We start from the raw sequence: 18887 nt of genomic DNA on the forward strand, positions 1-18887 counted from the left end.
GTTTCCTCTGATTGGATCATACCCCACAATGGCACCTCTGCTTTTGACCTTAATATTATATTGGGGAGCATAGTCACTCTTGACATTGTAGTTTATACCAGGACTCTACTCCATGGTCCAAACACATGAAATGAGACCCTGCTCAAAGCAGACTGTGCAAAAGAGGGAGTAGTCCTGCCTTGAATGATCAAGCTCAGAGGATTCACCCAAATCAGGACTCAGCCCTTCAAGAGCCACACTGTAGGAACCAGTAGCAGAAGTACCACTCAAACATGGAGTTACATCCCATTTATTCTCTGTCTTCAAGGAAGTCTTCATTATTACATTGGGCTTCCCACTGATCCTTTTATCTCCTATCCTGACCTGCCACATGCCTTTGACAGACTGAAATGGATGCTTAGGCATCATTCTCAAGGCTCTAAGGACAGTGGTACTTGGAATATGTCATGGAAGAGCCAGTGCTAATGTTCTGAGCGGAATAATATTTTTATTCCAGAACCATTTAACATAAGCCATTATTCCTGCACTGCAGATCCTTTCCCTGTGTTTAAATATTTTACTTTACAAAACATGGAAAGTTACTTCAGCTAAAAAATAAATGTCAGCAGCATGGTCTTTGATTTTGTGATTTTTTTACCTCCTGAAAATGGAGGTAAAGATGAATTGTTTCCTTGCATATTTTTCTGTAAAACAAAATGCATACATAAGTGACAAAACTGTGTCATCTGCCAAGTTAGAGTTCCTTTTGACCTTGAGGTTGCAGTCTTCCCATGTATAGTTGTATCGACAAAACCTCAGAGTACAGGAATACAGACTATTCTAGCCTCTGGGAAGGAAAAGAGTCTCAATCAGTTCATACAGTCTTCAAGACATATAGATTTGAGGGAAAATTTTAAGCCTTTCTAAAATCTAGGAAGCAGGTTCATGAAGATAATAGGCCGAGTATATAAGTAATTAATAAGTTATACTCCTCTTTTAAAGGAATATAAGATGATATGTTATTCTGGAAGAAATCTGTTGAAAACAAAAATAAAATGTAAAGCAATAGAATTCATGGTCAAAGTCTTATTAACAACACTGAGTTCTCACTGCTATTCAAATATAATAACAATTGGTGCCTTAAAAAGCCATTTCAAAACACACAATCTGCAAATATTAAGTCTATGTAAGTATGGGCACCTTTTCTAGTTCATGGATCCCACATGGATATGCAGAGTGTGTGCTCCAGGGAAAGTGCTGAGTAGCTCAGAACAGCTCAGGTCCCTTGCGGCAGCTGCTTCTTCAGCCAGAGGACCTGATCCAGAAGATCCTAGGGCCGGCCTGATGGGTTCAGTCCACATCGAAGCTGCTGGCAGAGGAAGGAGGAGGAAAAAGAGTCTGTGGTGCCTACCATCTCTAGTCCAAGCCAGAGGACATTAATTCCGTGATGGTATCAGCTTACGTGACTTTCCAGATCTCTTTCTGATGTCCCAGACTGCAGCTTCTGCATCCAAGGAGTGCATTCCAACCACAGTGAGTCTGTGGTCAGCATTGCAGAGTCCAAGGAACAGAAACAAAGCACTGTTTTCAGAAATGAAAGGGCAAGCCTTGTCTGAAGACAGAAGCTGAGCCCAGAGAGCTTAAAATATATGGACTTCTCCATGCCTGTAAGTTGAAGAGAATATTACTTTCCTGTTTCCAGGAGATGTCTGAGGCCATATGTAGTATGCTACTCAGGCATTATGTGAATAAGCATAGTATAAGCATTTAATAAAGACAAAGGGGTTTCAAACACTAATACCAGTGAGTACCTATGTAAGCATAAGTGCTGGAAATGCTTTTACAGTGCTTTGAAAAGCAATTTTTGACAAAACAGTCAATCTGTTACATAGGCGAGGGCTCTGAAGACCAGATGTCCTGATTTCCTTCTCAGCTCCAGCTGCAAGATGTATGGACAGGTTTCAGACCATGCTTAAAAGGACTGAGAGGCTTCCTTGGAAGAGCAGTAAGTGGCTGCTTCTTTTAGATCCTTCTAGGCCTTAACAGCCAGTTTCAATTAAGAGAAACCTCTTATTTTCTGTTTATTGGGAAGTTTTGCATCTGGAGAATGTCTGGATTTGGCAGTAATCTTCTGGTTTGAGGATGGAGGCTACAGATAAATGTAATACAGCATCTGAGATATTGTTAAGGGTAAATCAGCATGAGTAAGGATGAAGTACAGTACGAAAAGCACACAGTGAAAGCCCTCTCTGGAAAGACCACGGAGCACATCCTCTTGGCAGCCACACCTAGTTACGTGAAGCAGAAGAAAGCAATCAGCACTACTCAACATGGATTTGCCAAGGGCGTGTTGTCTGTGGCCAACCTGATTTCTCTCTGTGTCAAAGTGCCTGGCATCTCGAGTGCCACGGAAGCTTTTGTAACAGAAAGAAAATAAAATTTGTCAAAAAACACACCCAGCTGTTTTTAAAGAAGCTTGCAACTGCAAACAAAAGAAAAAAAATTCCTAATCGCTATAGTATTTAGGGAAACACGTCTGTCCTTGGATAAATGCCTTGAAGCAATAGCACCTTCAACAATTAGGTAACTTTCCTCATAACAGAGAAGCCTTAAATCTACTGAACATCACTCATTATGACAACATGATGCAAGCCTTATGGAAAGGTTCATCAAACAGATCTAAATCCTTGTGGCTAGTTCTTAAATGGGAAAGAAAGTGCTTCCCTATTTATAAAGCTAAAGCTTCTGGGCAAGACAGTGAAAGACTTAAATGAAATGTCAAATTATGAGGTGCTAACAATAAATAATGAAGAGATTTCTGTTGCTTGTGGTGGCTGCAGATAAGACACTGGATAAACTATTTACTGCAGGTAAGTTGAACAGTCCTAGATGGATTGTCTCTGTTTTCGTTATTTGGATGAGTGAGCAGACTGTGTGAGCCTGTGCTGCCCACATCTCGAGGCTTTTATGGTCCCAGGCTTTGTCTGTACTGTAAATTAGCTGAAAGTGTGCCAAAATTTCGAGAGCAATTCTCTCTCATCTTTTCTCCTTATGCAATATAGACCCACCTGGTGCACTCGCTGCCCCTATTTGTCTGCACTGTGTGATGATGAGAGGGGCCACGAGGAAGACACCCTGTAGTGTGGTTCAGCTCTATCATTCAGCTAGACATCATGCTGGAAAAAAAGGGGCCACAGCATCTGATCAGTTGAAATAGGTCACAGTACCCTCCAGTGCCATACATGACTGTGAGGGAGGGAAAAAGCTGGAAATCTCCCCCTGTTTGCACTTTGACACCATGACCTGGTTATACCTACATCTGTATCTTACCATAATCTTTCCTCTGTGCCAAGGTCCACGCTTGTTGGTTTGTTCTATGAAGATGCTGGTGTGCCATTAGAACGTTGAGGTTGCTTCTTGGGCTCCAGAATCTGCACAGAGACCCCAGTCCCAATGACAGAGCATTGAGTGACTCTTTATTCCCCACAGCAGAGTGATATTTAGGAAGGTGTCTCTATGGAAAAGCCATGTAAGTTCAGGTTAAATATTAGCAGCTATTCTAAGTAAATGAGAGAATTGGACGTGCTTGCAGAGTGCCAATGAAGCCGCTGAGAGTAGTTAGTGCCATCGGAAAAAGCAGAATAAATGTATAGCATTTGCTGTCTCTTCTTTGGTACAGAGGAATAGGACTTGAAATCTTATTTGTTCCACAAGATTTTGACACTTGTCAGTTCCTGCCACGGTTATGTCACAACTCATGTGAAAGTGAGTTTCATCAGCTTAAATGAGATGTCTGAAAGTCTATGGATAACTTTCTGGCTGTAGGCCCACCCCCATCCATTTCTCCTGCTCTTTTCCTCTGTAGGGGTTGAAATATTCATTGCAATTAGCAGAGAGAGTCTGTTACTGAAGGAATACAAACAACATTTCAAAGTTGAAAACCTGGTTTTATCCTTGTCCCTGTCCACCAAGACCAGCACCAAGCACAGTAAAATGGCCAATTTTCGTATTTTGGCGAGGTGAGAGTTTCAAATGAGAACTTATTTACCTTACTCACCTTGTAAAGGCCTGGAGTGTGGTGTAGCCTGTCATTTCACAGGAACATTGGGAATCAATTGCTTGGCCTTTTATGCATCAATGTTTAACAGCGCAGTTCTAAAGTGAATTTTGAGCCCAGAATCACTATGGTGGAGCAAAGATGTAGGGTCCAACAGAAAGGAAAAACATGAAACCTACTGTTGGAATCAATCAGACTTAGATTCTGCCTTAGTTTTGTCCATTTAATGCTCTTAAGGGTTTGGGTTTTTTTAAACTTGCTGAAACTACAGCCTTTGTTATTTGTTTTAATCAACTTTCTATTGCCATTGTAAATGACTTTGATCTTTTCCTGGGTGAGAGAGTCTTATATAAAAGGGTCCTTAAAGGAGAAAGGTGAAAACTAGATGAATCCTGCTGGCAAGAGAGGGGAGATTTGAATTAAGTTGTAAAAGGAGTTGATCTTCCTGAGTGTTTATCATCTGCTTTTTATCCAGAGGGGTTTCCATCCAAGCAGCTGTAATATTGCAGTGACTGGGCACTGGTATATGAGCACCAGGGATGTTTTTTTCAAAATTCATACCATGGTCATTGGAAGAGGTCTCATGGAACACAGTGTATTGCAGATTCAATCTTTCTTTCACTCTTCTGTAGGGCTTTCACATGCTCATAAGAGAATAGCATCTCAATGTCACATACAATTACACAAAGCATTAATCACAACAGGCAGTAACTTCTGTTCCTTTCTTCTTGCACATACTGACCAAGAACAACATTCTAGGATGAAGCAGAGATGAGAACAGATTCCTGAGTATTTCGTGAAAGAAAGGTGTCTCTTGTATCACAATTAACAGTACAGAGGTGAAGAGATTGAGGAAACGAAACCTGAAAAAAGCAAACAGTATTGAGCAAGGGGACAGGGATTGCAAGAGACAGCAAACACAAGGTATCGATGCCAATATAACCTTTCTGGACTTGAGGTGTGGCTGCTTTCAGCACAGTAACAGCTTGGGTTTAGAGCACATTTTCCCTCTCTTCTGAACAACTCCTTTGCAAGTCCAAAGCAATTACAAAGTTGTTAGCACATAAAAAATTTGATGGTTGGCAAGCCAGACTGGTGATATGTGAGGTTCTAGATGAAGATATGAAGGGTATTACTGTATCAGCTGAGTTCATAAAAAGATCTTCTATTACATATTTTCTTAAATCAGAATATATTTATCTATTTGGAATTTAGGTTGAATAGGCTGTGCCTTCCTACAGATCATTAAAATGAATCATGTGTACACACATGTATATAGATTCTGATTCACATTACTGTGGAGAAAATTAGATATAATTTCTTGCATATCTCACTGTTATTCCTTCCAAGTTAGTATATGGTTTAGACCTTTTTATGTCTGATTGAAAAAAATACCTTTCAGGAGACTGTTTCAAGGAAGAAGCCACTTTCTCTGGAGAAAGCATATTTCTTGATGAAAATCCTGCCTTTTGTTATGACTGCCTGTAAACATCCTGGTTTCTCATGGGTCTTGATTTGAAGAAGATCCTGGCACGGAGTATTTTATTTCAGGCTTTTGCATATCCTTCTAATCCTTTTTATTAGTCATTTATTTTTATATTTTCATGACTCCTTTGTGCTCTAATGGATCTGCTTCTTCAAAATGGATCTTTGAAATTTGCTGCTCTTCTGTATATGGTGGTCTCAGGATTCAGTTTCTCTCAACCTGTCATTAGGATTGGCAGAACAATGAACCATTTAATGGAAACTGCAAAGAGCAGATGAAACTCTGTCCTAAGCTCAACCAGAGGTTTTTGCTTTAAGTTACTTTTGGGGAAAATATGTGTGCTTGGAAGCAAATAAAAATTAAGGAAACTTCTAAAGTGTAGCTACCAGGTTCTTTACACTCTAATGAAAGTAATGTTTATGCTTACTCATTCCTATCAGATTGACGCATGTTTTCTAATATTTCTGGTCTATTAATTTTTAAAAATTCTACCTCTATTATTCTTCATATTTATTTTAGATGACTACAGCTGCAAGCTTTTTTGATATTATCTTGTGGAGAACCTTTTCACCTGTATGAATCAGAGTGTATTTTTCCTTATTTTAAACAGGTATGTAATCAAAATCTCCTTCCCTTGTCAAATACAGAAGTTAGTTAGAGCTGCAGGGTTAGACTACTATGCCAGATAATTTGCAAGTGCCCTTACTCACTGCAGAGAATATTCTGAATTTAATTCTAATTGACATCTACTTCAGCCTCTAAAAATGTCTCACTAACAACCCCATAACCCCCAAGTTCTTGGAACTGACTTGCCTTTAAGAATATATAGGCAGAAGGCAACCTTACTGTAGCATTTTTATCCCCATGGAGGACAGCCTAGACTGGACCTCTCTCACTCAAAAGGTCAGCTCTCCACAGTGGGTTCATGTATACACAAAGTACTTTGAGACTTGAGCATCCCAGATTATTCATGGAATGTAACAAGAATGCGAGATGGGGAATTTTACCCTCTCACCTATCATGAACTCACATACAACTTTGGTGATTAAAAATTCATAGATGAAGATTTTATTCACAGTAAATCACAAATTGGTATCTTAAGTTAAAACTGCCAATTTCTTGTCTTGAATTCCCACTAAAGTGTTAGAAGAATATTTCTATGCAGAAAATTATATGCTGCTGGAATAGGTGACAAAGCATTCTCTCCTTTAAGTATTGTTAAATCAAACACTGGTACTAGATGAATGGAATATCCCCTCTTGGCAGAATTCTCTTAGTATATTGCCTTTTATGTCAATGCACACATTTTTCCTCAGACAGGAACTGTTCCAGGAAGAGTTGTCTATTTTCATGTTCTCCAAGCACTCTACATGCTCTTTGGGTGGTCTCTTGATTAATTTTTCCATTCCAATTTTTTTGGGATTCTGCTGAAGAACAGAAGAGGTCCAAATATGGATCAAGAATCAGATTAGATTTATGTTCTGTTTTCAGCCAGATGTGTCCAAAAGCAAATGCTCATGTCTAGAATTATTTGAGTGCTAATATATTTTCCAGCTCCTAATCACAATTATTGATGGATTTCCTAAGCAATTACTGTGTTTGGACCATCACTTTTGTTGTTTGCATGTTATAATCCACACTGAGTTGTGCTGGTATGTGTATTGTTTTCATTAAACCAATAAAACCAACAGCTAGGCAGACAGTGCATTCACCCAGCTGATACAGTCATTTACCCAGAGCAAAGGCTACTTTCTGGTTTCGTTTCTTCTAAGTTCAGAGCTGGGCAACAGCTATGATCTGTAATTCACACATCTCCAGGTCTGCCCTGCCCACCTTGCCTGGTCACTGTGGGATGCCCACTTCACGGCTCCTGGCTCCCTGTTCCTTAGTGACCAAACAGCCCTTCCTGCTCCCTGGGCACTCTATGCTGACTGAATCCAGACATGTGTGAGAGGTAAGAGAGAGCGTTGATGGGAGAGTGTCATGGGTTGACACAATTGAGTTTTTAGTTAGGGAAGAATGTGGAGTGTTGCCCTGTCAGGACCTTGGAATTGCTTTAGAAAGGACAGGGACCTATCGGAAGATAATTTGGGATATTGGCATCTGTTTTGACCACTGAGAATGTTGAATGCGACTTTGGGAAGTACCCATATAAATCCTGACTTTGTTCATCAGCCCTTTTCCTCCTGGCCAGCTGAACAGGTCACATCGAGTGGGGCCTGCTGCTCTCTGCCCTTTCTGAGGGAGGAGCTGGCCCAAGGCCTGATCGGCTCCCGGCGGGGGAGGACGGGATGCAGCTTGACATCAACTCCTTTCAGACTTCCCCGGAGCCCTGAGCAGGGAGGGATCTCCACCGGGCCCCTGAAAACAGCCACGGGCCCGGCTGGGCCGAGGCCGCCCCGACTGTCACCGAGGGGTGGGCAGAGCTCCTCGCCTCCCCTCCTCTGGTGATTCCCAGATGGAGAAGAAAAGAGGGAGGAAACCCATGCCGATCTGAGGTGCATCAGGGGAGAGACTGCTGTCCAGGGCAGAAATCACCTGGCCACTGCAGGCCTGGGCAGGTTTAACCCTTTCCAGGCAACATGAAACTTCCAAGGCCTAACCCTTCCCTGAGAGAGAGAAGAAAGAGACAGAGTGGACGTAGAAAAGGCACCTCATGAAGTCAGTGGAGCCAAGAGTGAAAGAACTGATAAAGACTATTGGAAGGAGGAATCGAGGAAGTGGACATTTTTAACTGGACTTCTCTGGTATAAACTGTGGAGAAATAGATTGGTTCTTATAATATCTTAATGTTGTTTGGGGGAATGCTGGTTCTAGTCAAAGTTGTGGATTGATGTAATTGAGATTTAAGTGGGAATCTTAAAGCCTCCTTTACCCTCGCTCCTGGGGTAAAAAGAGGTCTCAGCCTTTGAGACAAAGATGATTTTAGAGAAAAAGTAATTTGAAACCCTCAGCTCCTGGGGTCAAAGGAAGTCTCTATTTCTTTTGAGATAGAGATGATTTTAGAGATAGAATAAGAGAATCCTTATTTTGTACTAGAGGAAGCATTCTTCAACAGTACCCCAAACACATGAGAGGCCCGTGAGTAGCTGGGGAAAGGCTGCTAATGGGTGGAACAGCACAATCTGCAAAAATTCTGGACGGTTGCAGATTTGCGACATTGGGAGCCACAAGGCTGTTTTTGTCTTGTGGCAAATGTCCCCATAGGACTCTAGAGACATTCTTCTCCCAGTGTGATGAAAGATTATGTTTAAACTGTGAAACAGACTGAAAATCACAAGTTGTCTCTCTCTATGTTGTTTGTAAGAAAGTTAACAGTTTGTAAGGGGTGGGAAGAGTGTTTTGAAGTTTCATTTTGGTGGGGTTTTTTTTCAACTTTTCTTTCCTTTTCCATTCTTTTAGTGTGTGTTAATAAAACTATTTGTTTATTTTTAAGCTTGAGCCCGCTTTGCTTCTCCTGATCTTCTCCCACAAAAAGAGAGTAAACACTAAGACCACTACACTACACAAACAGAATTTGGCGAACATGAAACCACTACACAGAGAAACTGAGAAACCTGGGAATGGAGGTTGCCCTGGATTTCTCCCTGACCTATTTGAATGATGCTTCCTTTGTCAGCACCAACATGGTTTCATTCTCCCTGACCACTGCTGAGCCCTCACTTCATTCAGTGGCTCCCTATTCTGCACTCCTCTTGCAGGAACTCTGCTTGGACCTCTCTCACCTTGGTGCGGCACCAAATGCCCTGCCAGACTCCAGTCACTAGGTTCCACTGAGACGTCCTTTGTCATGTTAGGCTTCTTGACTTTCAGTTTGTTAAGAAAACAGGGGTTAAAAGGGGGATGAAGGAGGTAAATGCTCTGTCTCTTGCCAGGTGCTAAAAGAGGGGTGCCAATGGGAGACAGATCCCAGCTAGACTTCATGCTTCCACAGTTCTTTGTCCTCTTGTCCTGTGTTCCTAGAGAAGGTGATGGTCAGGATCTCTTCCTGCAGTCAATTGTTATGAGGTTTGTATTACACACAGCATCTTGTTCACCAGTAGGTTTGGTTACGAGGCTCATCCTAGGCCAGGTTGAAGATTTAAAAGAATAAATCAGACAAGATTTTTGTCTTTCACAAAGCTTACTATACAGTGCAGGAGTTCTGTGCACAATTGTGAGGGGAAAAGTTCATTAAGTCAAAATAATATATGTGTGTGCTTGTAAAGTAGGTTGATTGATGATCAATTTCCCCAAGGCTGATTATCTTACATATGGGTTTTTAAACTTAGCAACTTTTGCTCCCCTTCTCCGTGTAAAACCACTCCAAATGATTTCTGTTTTCATTTTGTCAGTCATTATACTTTTCCTCTCTTTCAGTGCACAGAAATTAGAGTCACAAAGATACTATAATGTTAATAGATCTGTCTCAGAGTTCATGAGGTGAAACTTGTTGCTCTTCTCATATGACCAACAGCGCAAAAATCTGCAACCAACTCGATTAATCTTGGGCATAGAATAATGGGGCACTAAAGAACTGCACACCCATAAATCAGCAGAGACTAACCCCTAATTTATTTCTTTTTGGGTCACACCTTCTACTTTCACCATAAAAGCAGATAAGGATAACTATAATTAAAATGCCTTTCCTTCTCTATTGTTTGTGTTAACATTCATGCTACTGAATATACCCCTTCCTTAATACTGTATTTTTTCAGTATTCTACAGTTATTGCTTCATTAAAAATACCTCTGTGATACTAACTGTATAATAAATTACAATTCAAAATAAAATATCAGCCATTTCATCCATGAGAGAGAATAAAGCCATAATAAAAAAATAATAAAGTTCACCAATATGGTAATATAGCATGAGGTTTTTATAGACTCCATGCAAATATTAAAGTCTATAAATTTTTTATATTGTGCAAAATTGTAAAAAATAGCAGTGAAGGGGAAGGGGAAAGGAAAAAAACCAGCAGTGTCTGGATGGCTTAATCACAAATTTTTCAGAATTCTTTTTCAATTCCAAAAAAAGTGTATAAAAATATGCATAATAAATTATTTGTCAGACTAGATTAAAGGTAAATTGACGAAGGAAAACTCTGTCTTTACACTTTCCAACCCACAGGATTGGTAAGTGAAGAAACTCTAAAGCCTCATCACCTCTCTCTTTCCTTACACCTAATATACTGCACATACTCTGCCCTTATTTTTCCAATTATGCTTTAAACAACTTCTTCATTTGGCTTCTTTTTATTAATTTGGGGTGTAAGAGAAGGTAGCAGGATATGCAAATTTGGGGAGAGGAGAGGAGAGGAGAGGAGAGGAGAGGAGAGGAGAGGAGAGGAGAGGAGAGGAGAGGAGAGGAGAGGAGAGGAGAGGAGAGGAGAGGAGAGGAGAGGAGAGGAGAGGAGAGGAGAGGAGAGGAGAGGAGAGGAGAGGAGAGGAGAGGTCCTTCTTGCTGCCATTTTCTTTTTGTTGCATCATCCTTCACACCACACTGCTGGGATATGAATTTTAAAATTTTTTCTTGTTGACTAATGATAACATTTAATAATATTAGTCCAATATTCAGTATTTCTTCTGACAGCAGATTGCACAAGACATATGCAATTTGATTGAAACAAAACTCTCACAAATATATTTTTTTTAATTTAAATAAAGGAGAAGAGAGGAAAAAGTATGGATTTCTGGAACAGGTTCAAAACACGTACAAAAAATTACTGTTTAAAAACCTGCTTTTTTGGAAACTCACCACTGGTCAATCTTGTTTTCTCGTATTGTCTTGATCTAGAGACAGCACAACAAAATGTATTTGATACCCCCTAGAACATGCTGACGTGTAAAATATGGAGGTACTTACTGTCCTCTCATGATGGAGCTGCTTCCATTTAATTGATAGGAAGCTTGCCACTGACAAAAACATCCTGGATTCTATTTCCATAATCAAGATTCTTGTTGGATTTCCAAAAAGGAGGAGAGGAAGTGGAGAGGAAGTAGAGAGGAAACAAAGCTACACTGTGATAAAATAAGGAACTGAGTGCTTGCACTTCTGAAATGAGAAGTCTCTTTATTCTGTAAACCTAAAACTTCATTTTCATGTGTGGGTCTTTAAAACAGAAGTAGGGGAAGACCGGGTTAGATGGAGCTTTGAGCAACCAACTTTGTTTTGGTGGTGGGTGACTCTGCCCATGTCAGAGTGGTTAGAACAAGATGATCTTTACCCTAACCACTCCATGATTACATGACAATATGAGACTAGATGAAGAAATGCTCAAGGGAACAGAAAAATACCCTCACAGGAGTACAGAATAGTCTGAGTTGCCAGGGATCCAGAAGGATCATTGAGTCTGACTCTTAAGTGAATGCCCATGCAGGGATCAAACCCATCACTTTGGCACTATTAGCACTCTGCTTTAATCAATAGAGCCAACCTCAGGGCTCATAAGAACATAAAAACACAAGTCACAGCATAATCTGAAAACATTTAAGAACAACAACATATTTAATTACTTGATCTGACACTCCACCTCCACTGCCACTCCATGGTTTTTGTCAAAAAAATGTTTGGGGCTTTCTGAATCTTCACAGGAGCCTGCCATTTTAAGGTGGCTTCAACCTGTCTGGGACGAATATGCCAGTAGTCAGGGTCCACCAGGTATCCCAGGAACTTCACACTGTGTTGTTGAAAAGAGCTGATTTCTGGGGTTTGGCATGGAGCTTGACACCACTGCTGCAAGTGACTCAGGACTTCCCTGGTACAGCCTGTGTGCCTGCTGAGTGCTGGAGAACATGAAGCTGCTGAGAGCACCACTACACAGCTATCAAGCAGACCATGCAGCACATTTTGTGCAGAACCATGGGAGGTGGTCAGAGCACAGGAGAGACCAAACAGTACCACAAGATCCTCATAGTGTGTGTATCTGGTTCAGAAAGCACTTTTCCGCTCATTCCTTTCTGGCGTGCAGGAAATGCTGAGTTTCTTAAGAGTTTGCCAGCTTCCTTTGATAATTCAAAACAGGTTTTTCCAGTGTCACGGTTCTTCTAGTGGTACTGGGAAGGGACCTCACCTCCCATGGGCATGAGAAGCACACAAAGCTCCTAAGGAACAAAGTTATTCACCACATCCTGCCTTACTGCCCTGCTGAAGCCTTGGCTGGCATTTCATTACGGAGGCAGATGTCGCTGGGCCATAGGAGCTATACTGTCTCATAATCAAGCCCAAAGCAGGAGCCATGCCCCCAGGTCTTTTCTTTAGACAGATCACTCCCACAAACAGCAATTTCACATCTGAGACAAACAGGACCTGGCAATCCAAGCTGCCTCAGAGGAGCAGTAGCGCTCTCTGGAGGCAACACAAGAATCGAGAGTGGCACTGGCCTGCCACCAGAATACAACTGATGGACTGGCCCAAGCTCTGGGGTAGGCAAGTCCTAACCATCTCGTTTTCAGGGTCACAGACAGACATAGACTTTAAAGGGGCTTGCTTTTCACACCTAGTTTCCAGAATCAACTGATCTGAGTATTTATCGGCCAATTACTTCCTCTGATGGAGTTCCAGCACTCCAGGGCTTGCCCACTTGCCGTTGTGGTCCCTCCAAAAACTGTTTGAATTGAACTAAGTCATCTGGCTTTGGACCACATGGCCATTGTCTTCCACACAGTCACAATCCACATTGTTCTGGGACATTACTACTGCTGATCATCTAATGTCCCTTGGGATATATGGTACCTGGATAGGCTGTAAAGATTAGTCATATCTAACTAATAAATCCTAATATAATTGTGCAGTCCCCATTGAATGGTCCTGGAAGACCATAAAACCACAGAAAGGTTTGAGTTTGAAGGGACCTTTAAAGACCGTATCATCCAACCTCCCTTCAATGGGCAGGGATATCTCTTATGAGATCAGGTTCCTCAAGATGGAAAGCAAGAGATCTTGAAGCAGCCTGGAATGCTCTGCCACACTTCTACACATTGACCACAGCTTCCTGCAGGAATCTGAGCCTAATCTGCAGCTGATGGGGAGCCTGAAGGCCAGGCTCCACGCAGTCAGCCTTAGGCTTGAGGTGGTCCAACCTCTCTGCCATGAAGCAGGACTGGGTCTGCTCTGCAAGGGATGATAGTGAAAAGTCAGGGGAGACAAACATCATGGGACAGTGACCTCACCGACCAGGGCACAGTAGCCAAGCAGGGCAGCCTGGTCACAGTAGCAGCTGTTGAAGTCACAGCGATGACCAGGTAAATGTGAGATGGCAGGTCAGATCCAAGTGGAGTCCATGAAATTCAGTGAACAGAAGCCGCAGGATATAGGACTAGGCACACGTCTGCCAGCAACACAGCTCAGGAAAGGGCTGGAGGCCAAGGCTGGAGCAGAAATGGAGTTATCCCTGCAGCTATGCCGGCAAGCATGCACTGGTGTGTCTCTTAAGGCTCCAGGTTCACTCCAGGGCAGCTGAGAGAGGAGAATGTAACACAGACTAAGCAAGCACAGGAATTGGCCCCAACCACCTTGTACCTTCTAAATGGAACTTAAAATTGAGGCCAAACGTGTCTTGAGGGTCTTTATCTGACCATAGGCAGTTTTCACTGTCTCTCCTGGTCCTTCAGTCATCCATTGCCACACCCATGATGAAAAAGTTGTGCAAAGACTTAGGAAAACTTTTAAGGGTGGGAAAGAGCAGAAATGCAGGAATAGGCTACCAGTTTTTTTTGATTGAATAGAAATGTAGGAAATAGGGCCTGTGAGACCATCCGCTCTCACTCCATAACGAATAAAAATCTGAGTATTCCAACTTCTCAATTAAATACAAGGACAGACTTTGTGGATTTTTGTTTTGTTTTACTTCAAATAAAAGCCTTATAAGTATACTGAGACCTGGAGTTTGGTCCTCAGCAACAAAAAGAATGGTCTCTCTGTTGTGAAGTACTACTGTGGAAATGCCTGAAACTATCTTAAATAGAAATTGCAGAATTCAGACTACAAATTATATTTCATACCACACGATAAATTGTATTTTATCAGTAACACTGGATTTCACTGGATCTATTTTCACACTTAAAATTCAAATATATGGATTATGTGTGTTATAACCAAACAGAACCATCAATTAATAAAGATGAGCTAAAAGAGAGGTAGATAACAAAAAATATATTCCTTTCCCCAGACCAGCTTGGAAAAAAAAAAAACCCCAGTACTGTCACATGTGCACTCACTGCATTAGGAAAACATGAAGTTACCACTAAATCAGGCAAAATAAAATGTCTTTATTGCCTGGTCCAGATTAAGACTCCTCCTTTTTTAAAAGTGTGCTGTCATTTAGAATGAAATGTTAAATACAGGGAAAACCATTTAAGTATCTACAAACCAGAAATCCCCAAAGTAAAAGTCTTCAGGTATTGCAGGTAACACAGATTTCAACACTAACCTTTCTGCCTGAGGTAGTCTGATATCCTTGGTTTTATTCTAGTCTCATTTCCTCCTGCTCACACACCTGTATGCTTTTCTGACACCCAGTGTGACTACACAATGCAATTGGACAAGCACAGTAAGAGGTCAATCATTTAAAAACCATACCATTCATATGCCCATCGCTGCTGGGTTTTTGAAACATGCAGTTGGCTGGACTGTGTAATTCTCTCTGTACTTCAGCTGACATAGCCCTTTTACTTACAAATTACTGAGACCTTTTAAATACATAAAAATAAGGCTGTATGTCTCTTACCTGGACAAAGCCAAATTTTATAAATTGAAACAGCCATTCCATGCAGTATTAAATAAAATATACAGTAATTTTCCTAGTAAGTTACTGCCATTTAACTTTGCATTTTTCCAAGGCACAGTACGCAAAAGAACTCCTGCAATGGCAGATCAGTCTACCACACGAAAATTTTAACCTTCTAATGACACAGTGGGACATGTTTTGCTTCTTCTGTGTGTCAAGTGGCATAAGGCAGCACAAGAAGCAAAACAAGGACATTCAGATATCCCTAGTTCTTCATCAGTCACAATGAATACTGGTCCCTTACACAAATGAGAGACACAATGTTGTAAAATATAACATAGGAATATAATTTTATTCTGTTAATCTGCGTATGTATTGGTACAGCTGTTCTGAGAAAGCTTCTGAAGAAAACTTTTCCATAACTCTCAGTCTCCCAGCTACTCCCATTGTGTCCTTTAAGAGCGGATCTCTCACAATTTTTTCCATAGCATCAGCGAATTGGGTTGGCAGAGGATCACACAAAAATCCTGTAACATTATGTGAGATTGATTCTAAAGGACCACCTGAATTAACTGCTATAACTGGACATCTCATATACATTGCCTCCAAAGGGACAATGCCAAAATGTTCATTGCTTGGTGTATAAAGCACACATACAGAGTTACTAAAAAGAGAGATTTTCTGTTCATCTGAGAATGATCTCAGAAAAGTCACATGGTCATTAACACCGAGTTTGGCTGCAAGTCTCCTCAGCTCCTCATAGTGCTCCACGTTTTCCAGAACTCGCTTGTCATAACCACCTGCCATAACCAGGTGAACTTCATCCCACTCATGAGAATCAAGTCTCCCTCGAAGTTCATGCAAAGCTTCAAGAGCCAATGCTAGATTCTTTTTTCTCTCATACCTATTAATGGAAAGAAACAAGAACTTTTTCTTTTTTGGTATCAGATCAGCTATGTCTGCAGGAACAATTTCTTCAAAGCTACTGATGTTGAGCGATGGGTAGAGGACATCTGGGTCTATGTGAGATAAGGACTTAAATGTGTCTTTGAACACGCTGGCAGTGAACTTGCTGTTCACAACGATGCAGTCTGCCATGCCAGTCGTGTACTCTTCCAGCCAGTCGAGCGGCAACCTGTAGAGGCGCTTCAGGAAAGATTCTCTCTTGGTCAGAAGCTGATCAGGAAAGTGACAGTAAAACAAAACCTTCTTACGAGCTCTGGCCAGTCTAAGTACAGGAATGCAGGCAGATACCTAGTGCAACCGGACAGACGGGACAAGAGGAGAGGTTAATTATCTGTGTCAGTGCCACCAGCGTGTACATGTGATTTCAAACCCATGCTCTGAGAGCCACTGCTTTGCAAGCCAAGTGCCTTCTCATTCTCCCCCACACAAACAATTGTACTCCCTCTTCCAGAACCTCTTGTGGCCCTATAATTTCTCCCTGCTCCCCACCAAGGTCCCACTAAGCTCCAGGACTTATCCAAGCACCTTCTTCTGCCCCTACCCGGGATGCTAGGAGCAGAGTCCAAGAGGCAGTGGCATCATCCCCAGCTGCCGCAGAATGTAAGAGGCAAATTGCAAAATGTGGAATGTGTCAAGATTATTTAAAGTCAGGATGTTCTTTAATGTAAGATCTTTGTATACTTTCAATCCTAATCAGCAAGAAAGAAGACCTAATCAGTGGAACTGGCAGCAGCTAGCATCCCTTAGTCAATGACATCCTGGAACTAACAAGCCTAAAGGATGTAGTAAATCAAGATCTTGATTTGTCTATGTATATGTTGCTAACTTGGCAAAATATTCAAGGTCCATGTATCCTATAGATAAAGTATGTTCATTATAACGCTAAAAACCACACCTACAGCTCAGGAAGACCCCTGGTCTAGTGAAGACCATCTCCTTGAACAAGTGTAGAAGTTAACTGGTGTTATGTAACTTGTATGGAATCACAGAATCCATTAGGTTGGAAAAGAGATCACTGAGTCCAAATGATGACCCAACACCATTGTGCCAACTAGACCATGGCATAAAGGGCCACATCCAGTCTTTCCTTAAATATATCCAAGGACAATGACTCCATCACTTCCTTGGGTAGTCCATTTCAATGTATAATCACCCTTTCTGAAGAACTTCTTCCTAATGTCCAAGCTAAGTCTCCCCTGCTGCAGCTTAAGAGCATGTTCTCTCATCCCATCATTAGCTGTCAGGGAGAGCAATCCCTCTAGAACATCCTTTCAGGCAGTTGTAGAGGGCAATAAGGTCCCCCTGAGCCTCCTTTTCTCCCAGCTAAACATCCCAGCTCCCTCAGCCAGTCCTCGTAAGACTTGTGCTCCAGATCCTCCCCCAGCTTCACTTCTCTTCTCTTGAAATTATTAAAAATCATAACATTATGAGATACCACACTTGGAAAGTTAGTAATTCTGAACTTCTGTGTATAAAAGATGACACAAGAAAGCCTGATGTGGTGCCTTTGATTTGTGGAACTTCATGGAGCACCCAGGCCTGCACAGCTCCAAAATGAACAACTGATGTCTCTCTCTTGAGTGTGTCATTGTTGGCTTGTTGCACACGACATAATGAATCTGATTTTGTGGGGATTTCATACTCCAGGTTCTGCGGTATCTCTCTAATAAGGGAGGAACTAGGCCAGTTTAGTCTAGAGAAGAGAAAATTAGGATGGGATCTTATTAATTCATAGAAATATCTCAAAGGTGTCAGGAGGATGGTGCCAGACTCTTTTTAGTGGTGCCCAGTGACAGGATGAGCAGTGGCCATAAACTAAACCCCGAGAACTTCTACGTCCATACGAAGAAGATCTTTTTTACACTGAGGGTGGCAGGGCACTGGAAAAGGCTGCCCAGGGAGGTCGTGGAATCTCCTTCTCTGGAGACATTCAAACCCATCAGGACGTGTTCCTGCATCACCTGCTGTAGGTGACCCTGCTTTGGCAGGGGGTTTGGAGTAGATGATCACTAGAGGCTTCTTCCAACCCCAACAATTCTGTGATTCCGTGAAGAGCAGCCCACCAGCATCCCGGCAGCGGCGCTCCTGCCCCCATGCCCACGCCCACGTCCGTCGCCGCACCTGGTCGCACACGAAGGCGTCGAAGGTCTCTCCGCTGAGCAGCAGCACGTAGAGCGCCACGAAGACCATGCGCAGGGCGGCGCACAGGGCGTGCCCGCGGCCGCACAGGCTGCGCGGGAGCCAGCCGCCCGCCCGCCGCACCGCCAGCCCGCGCGTCTCCGCGAAGCAGCGCCCGGGGTCGTAGTGCGCCGTCCAGATCTGCACCCGGCAGCCCCGCGCCCGCAGCGCCAGCGCCGCGTCCACCACCAGCCGCTCCGCGCCGCCCAGGCCCAGGTCCGGGTGCAGGAACAGCACGGACGGGCCCGCGCCTCCCGCCTCCTCCGCCTCCTCCATGGCCGCCGCCGCGGAGCCGCATGCGCGGCCCGGCGGCCGCGGTGGGACACGTCAGCCTTCCTGGCCTTCCTCCCGGGCCTTCCCGCCCGCCCCGCCCGCCGGGCGGCCCCGCTACTGCCCGACGCGCCGTTCCCCGCCGTTCCCCGCCGGCCCGGCCGCTGCGCGACGAGCGGGCGCGACCGAGGCGTCACGGCGGGCAGCGGTCCCGGAAAGCGGCCGCCGAGCGACGGGTGCAGGGA

At 42.9% G+C, this 18887-nt stretch overlaps 1 protein-coding gene across 1 annotated transcript; it reads right to left on the reverse strand.

Moving 5' to 3' along the window:
- Positions 1-15556: 15556 nt before the first annotated feature.
- On the reverse strand, positions 15557-18722 carry ALG2 (ALG2 alpha-1,3/1,6-mannosyltransferase). The gene is made up of 2 exons (XM_040067252.1): positions 18316-18722; positions 15557-16482 (listed from the first exon to the last, which is right to left on the reverse strand). The coding sequence occupies exons 1-2, from the start codon at positions 18646-18648 to the stop codon at positions 15580-15582; spliced, it is 1236 nt and encodes a 411-aa protein (XP_039923186.1). The 5' UTR covers positions 18649-18722; the 3' UTR covers positions 15557-15579.
- Positions 18723-18887: the final 165 nt, after the last annotated feature.

This window comes from Hirundo rustica, chromosome 1, assembly GCF_015227805.2.
Source record: "Hirundo rustica isolate bHirRus1 chromosome 1, bHirRus1.pri.v3, whole genome shotgun sequence".
NCBI classification, from domain to species: domain Eukaryota; kingdom Metazoa; phylum Chordata; class Aves; order Passeriformes; family Hirundinidae; genus Hirundo; species Hirundo rustica.

Bases quoted from the DNA above. Each gene is read 5' to 3' on its own strand.
- ALG2 (XM_040067252.1), bottom strand. From the start codon at position 18,648: ATGGAGGAGGCGGAGGAGGCGGGAGGCGCGGGCCCGTCCGTGCTGTTC. The intron at 16,483-18,315 runs GTGCGGCGACGG...CGGTTGCACTAG, and splicing joins ACGCCTTCGTGTGCGACCAG to GTATCTGCCTGCATTCCTGT.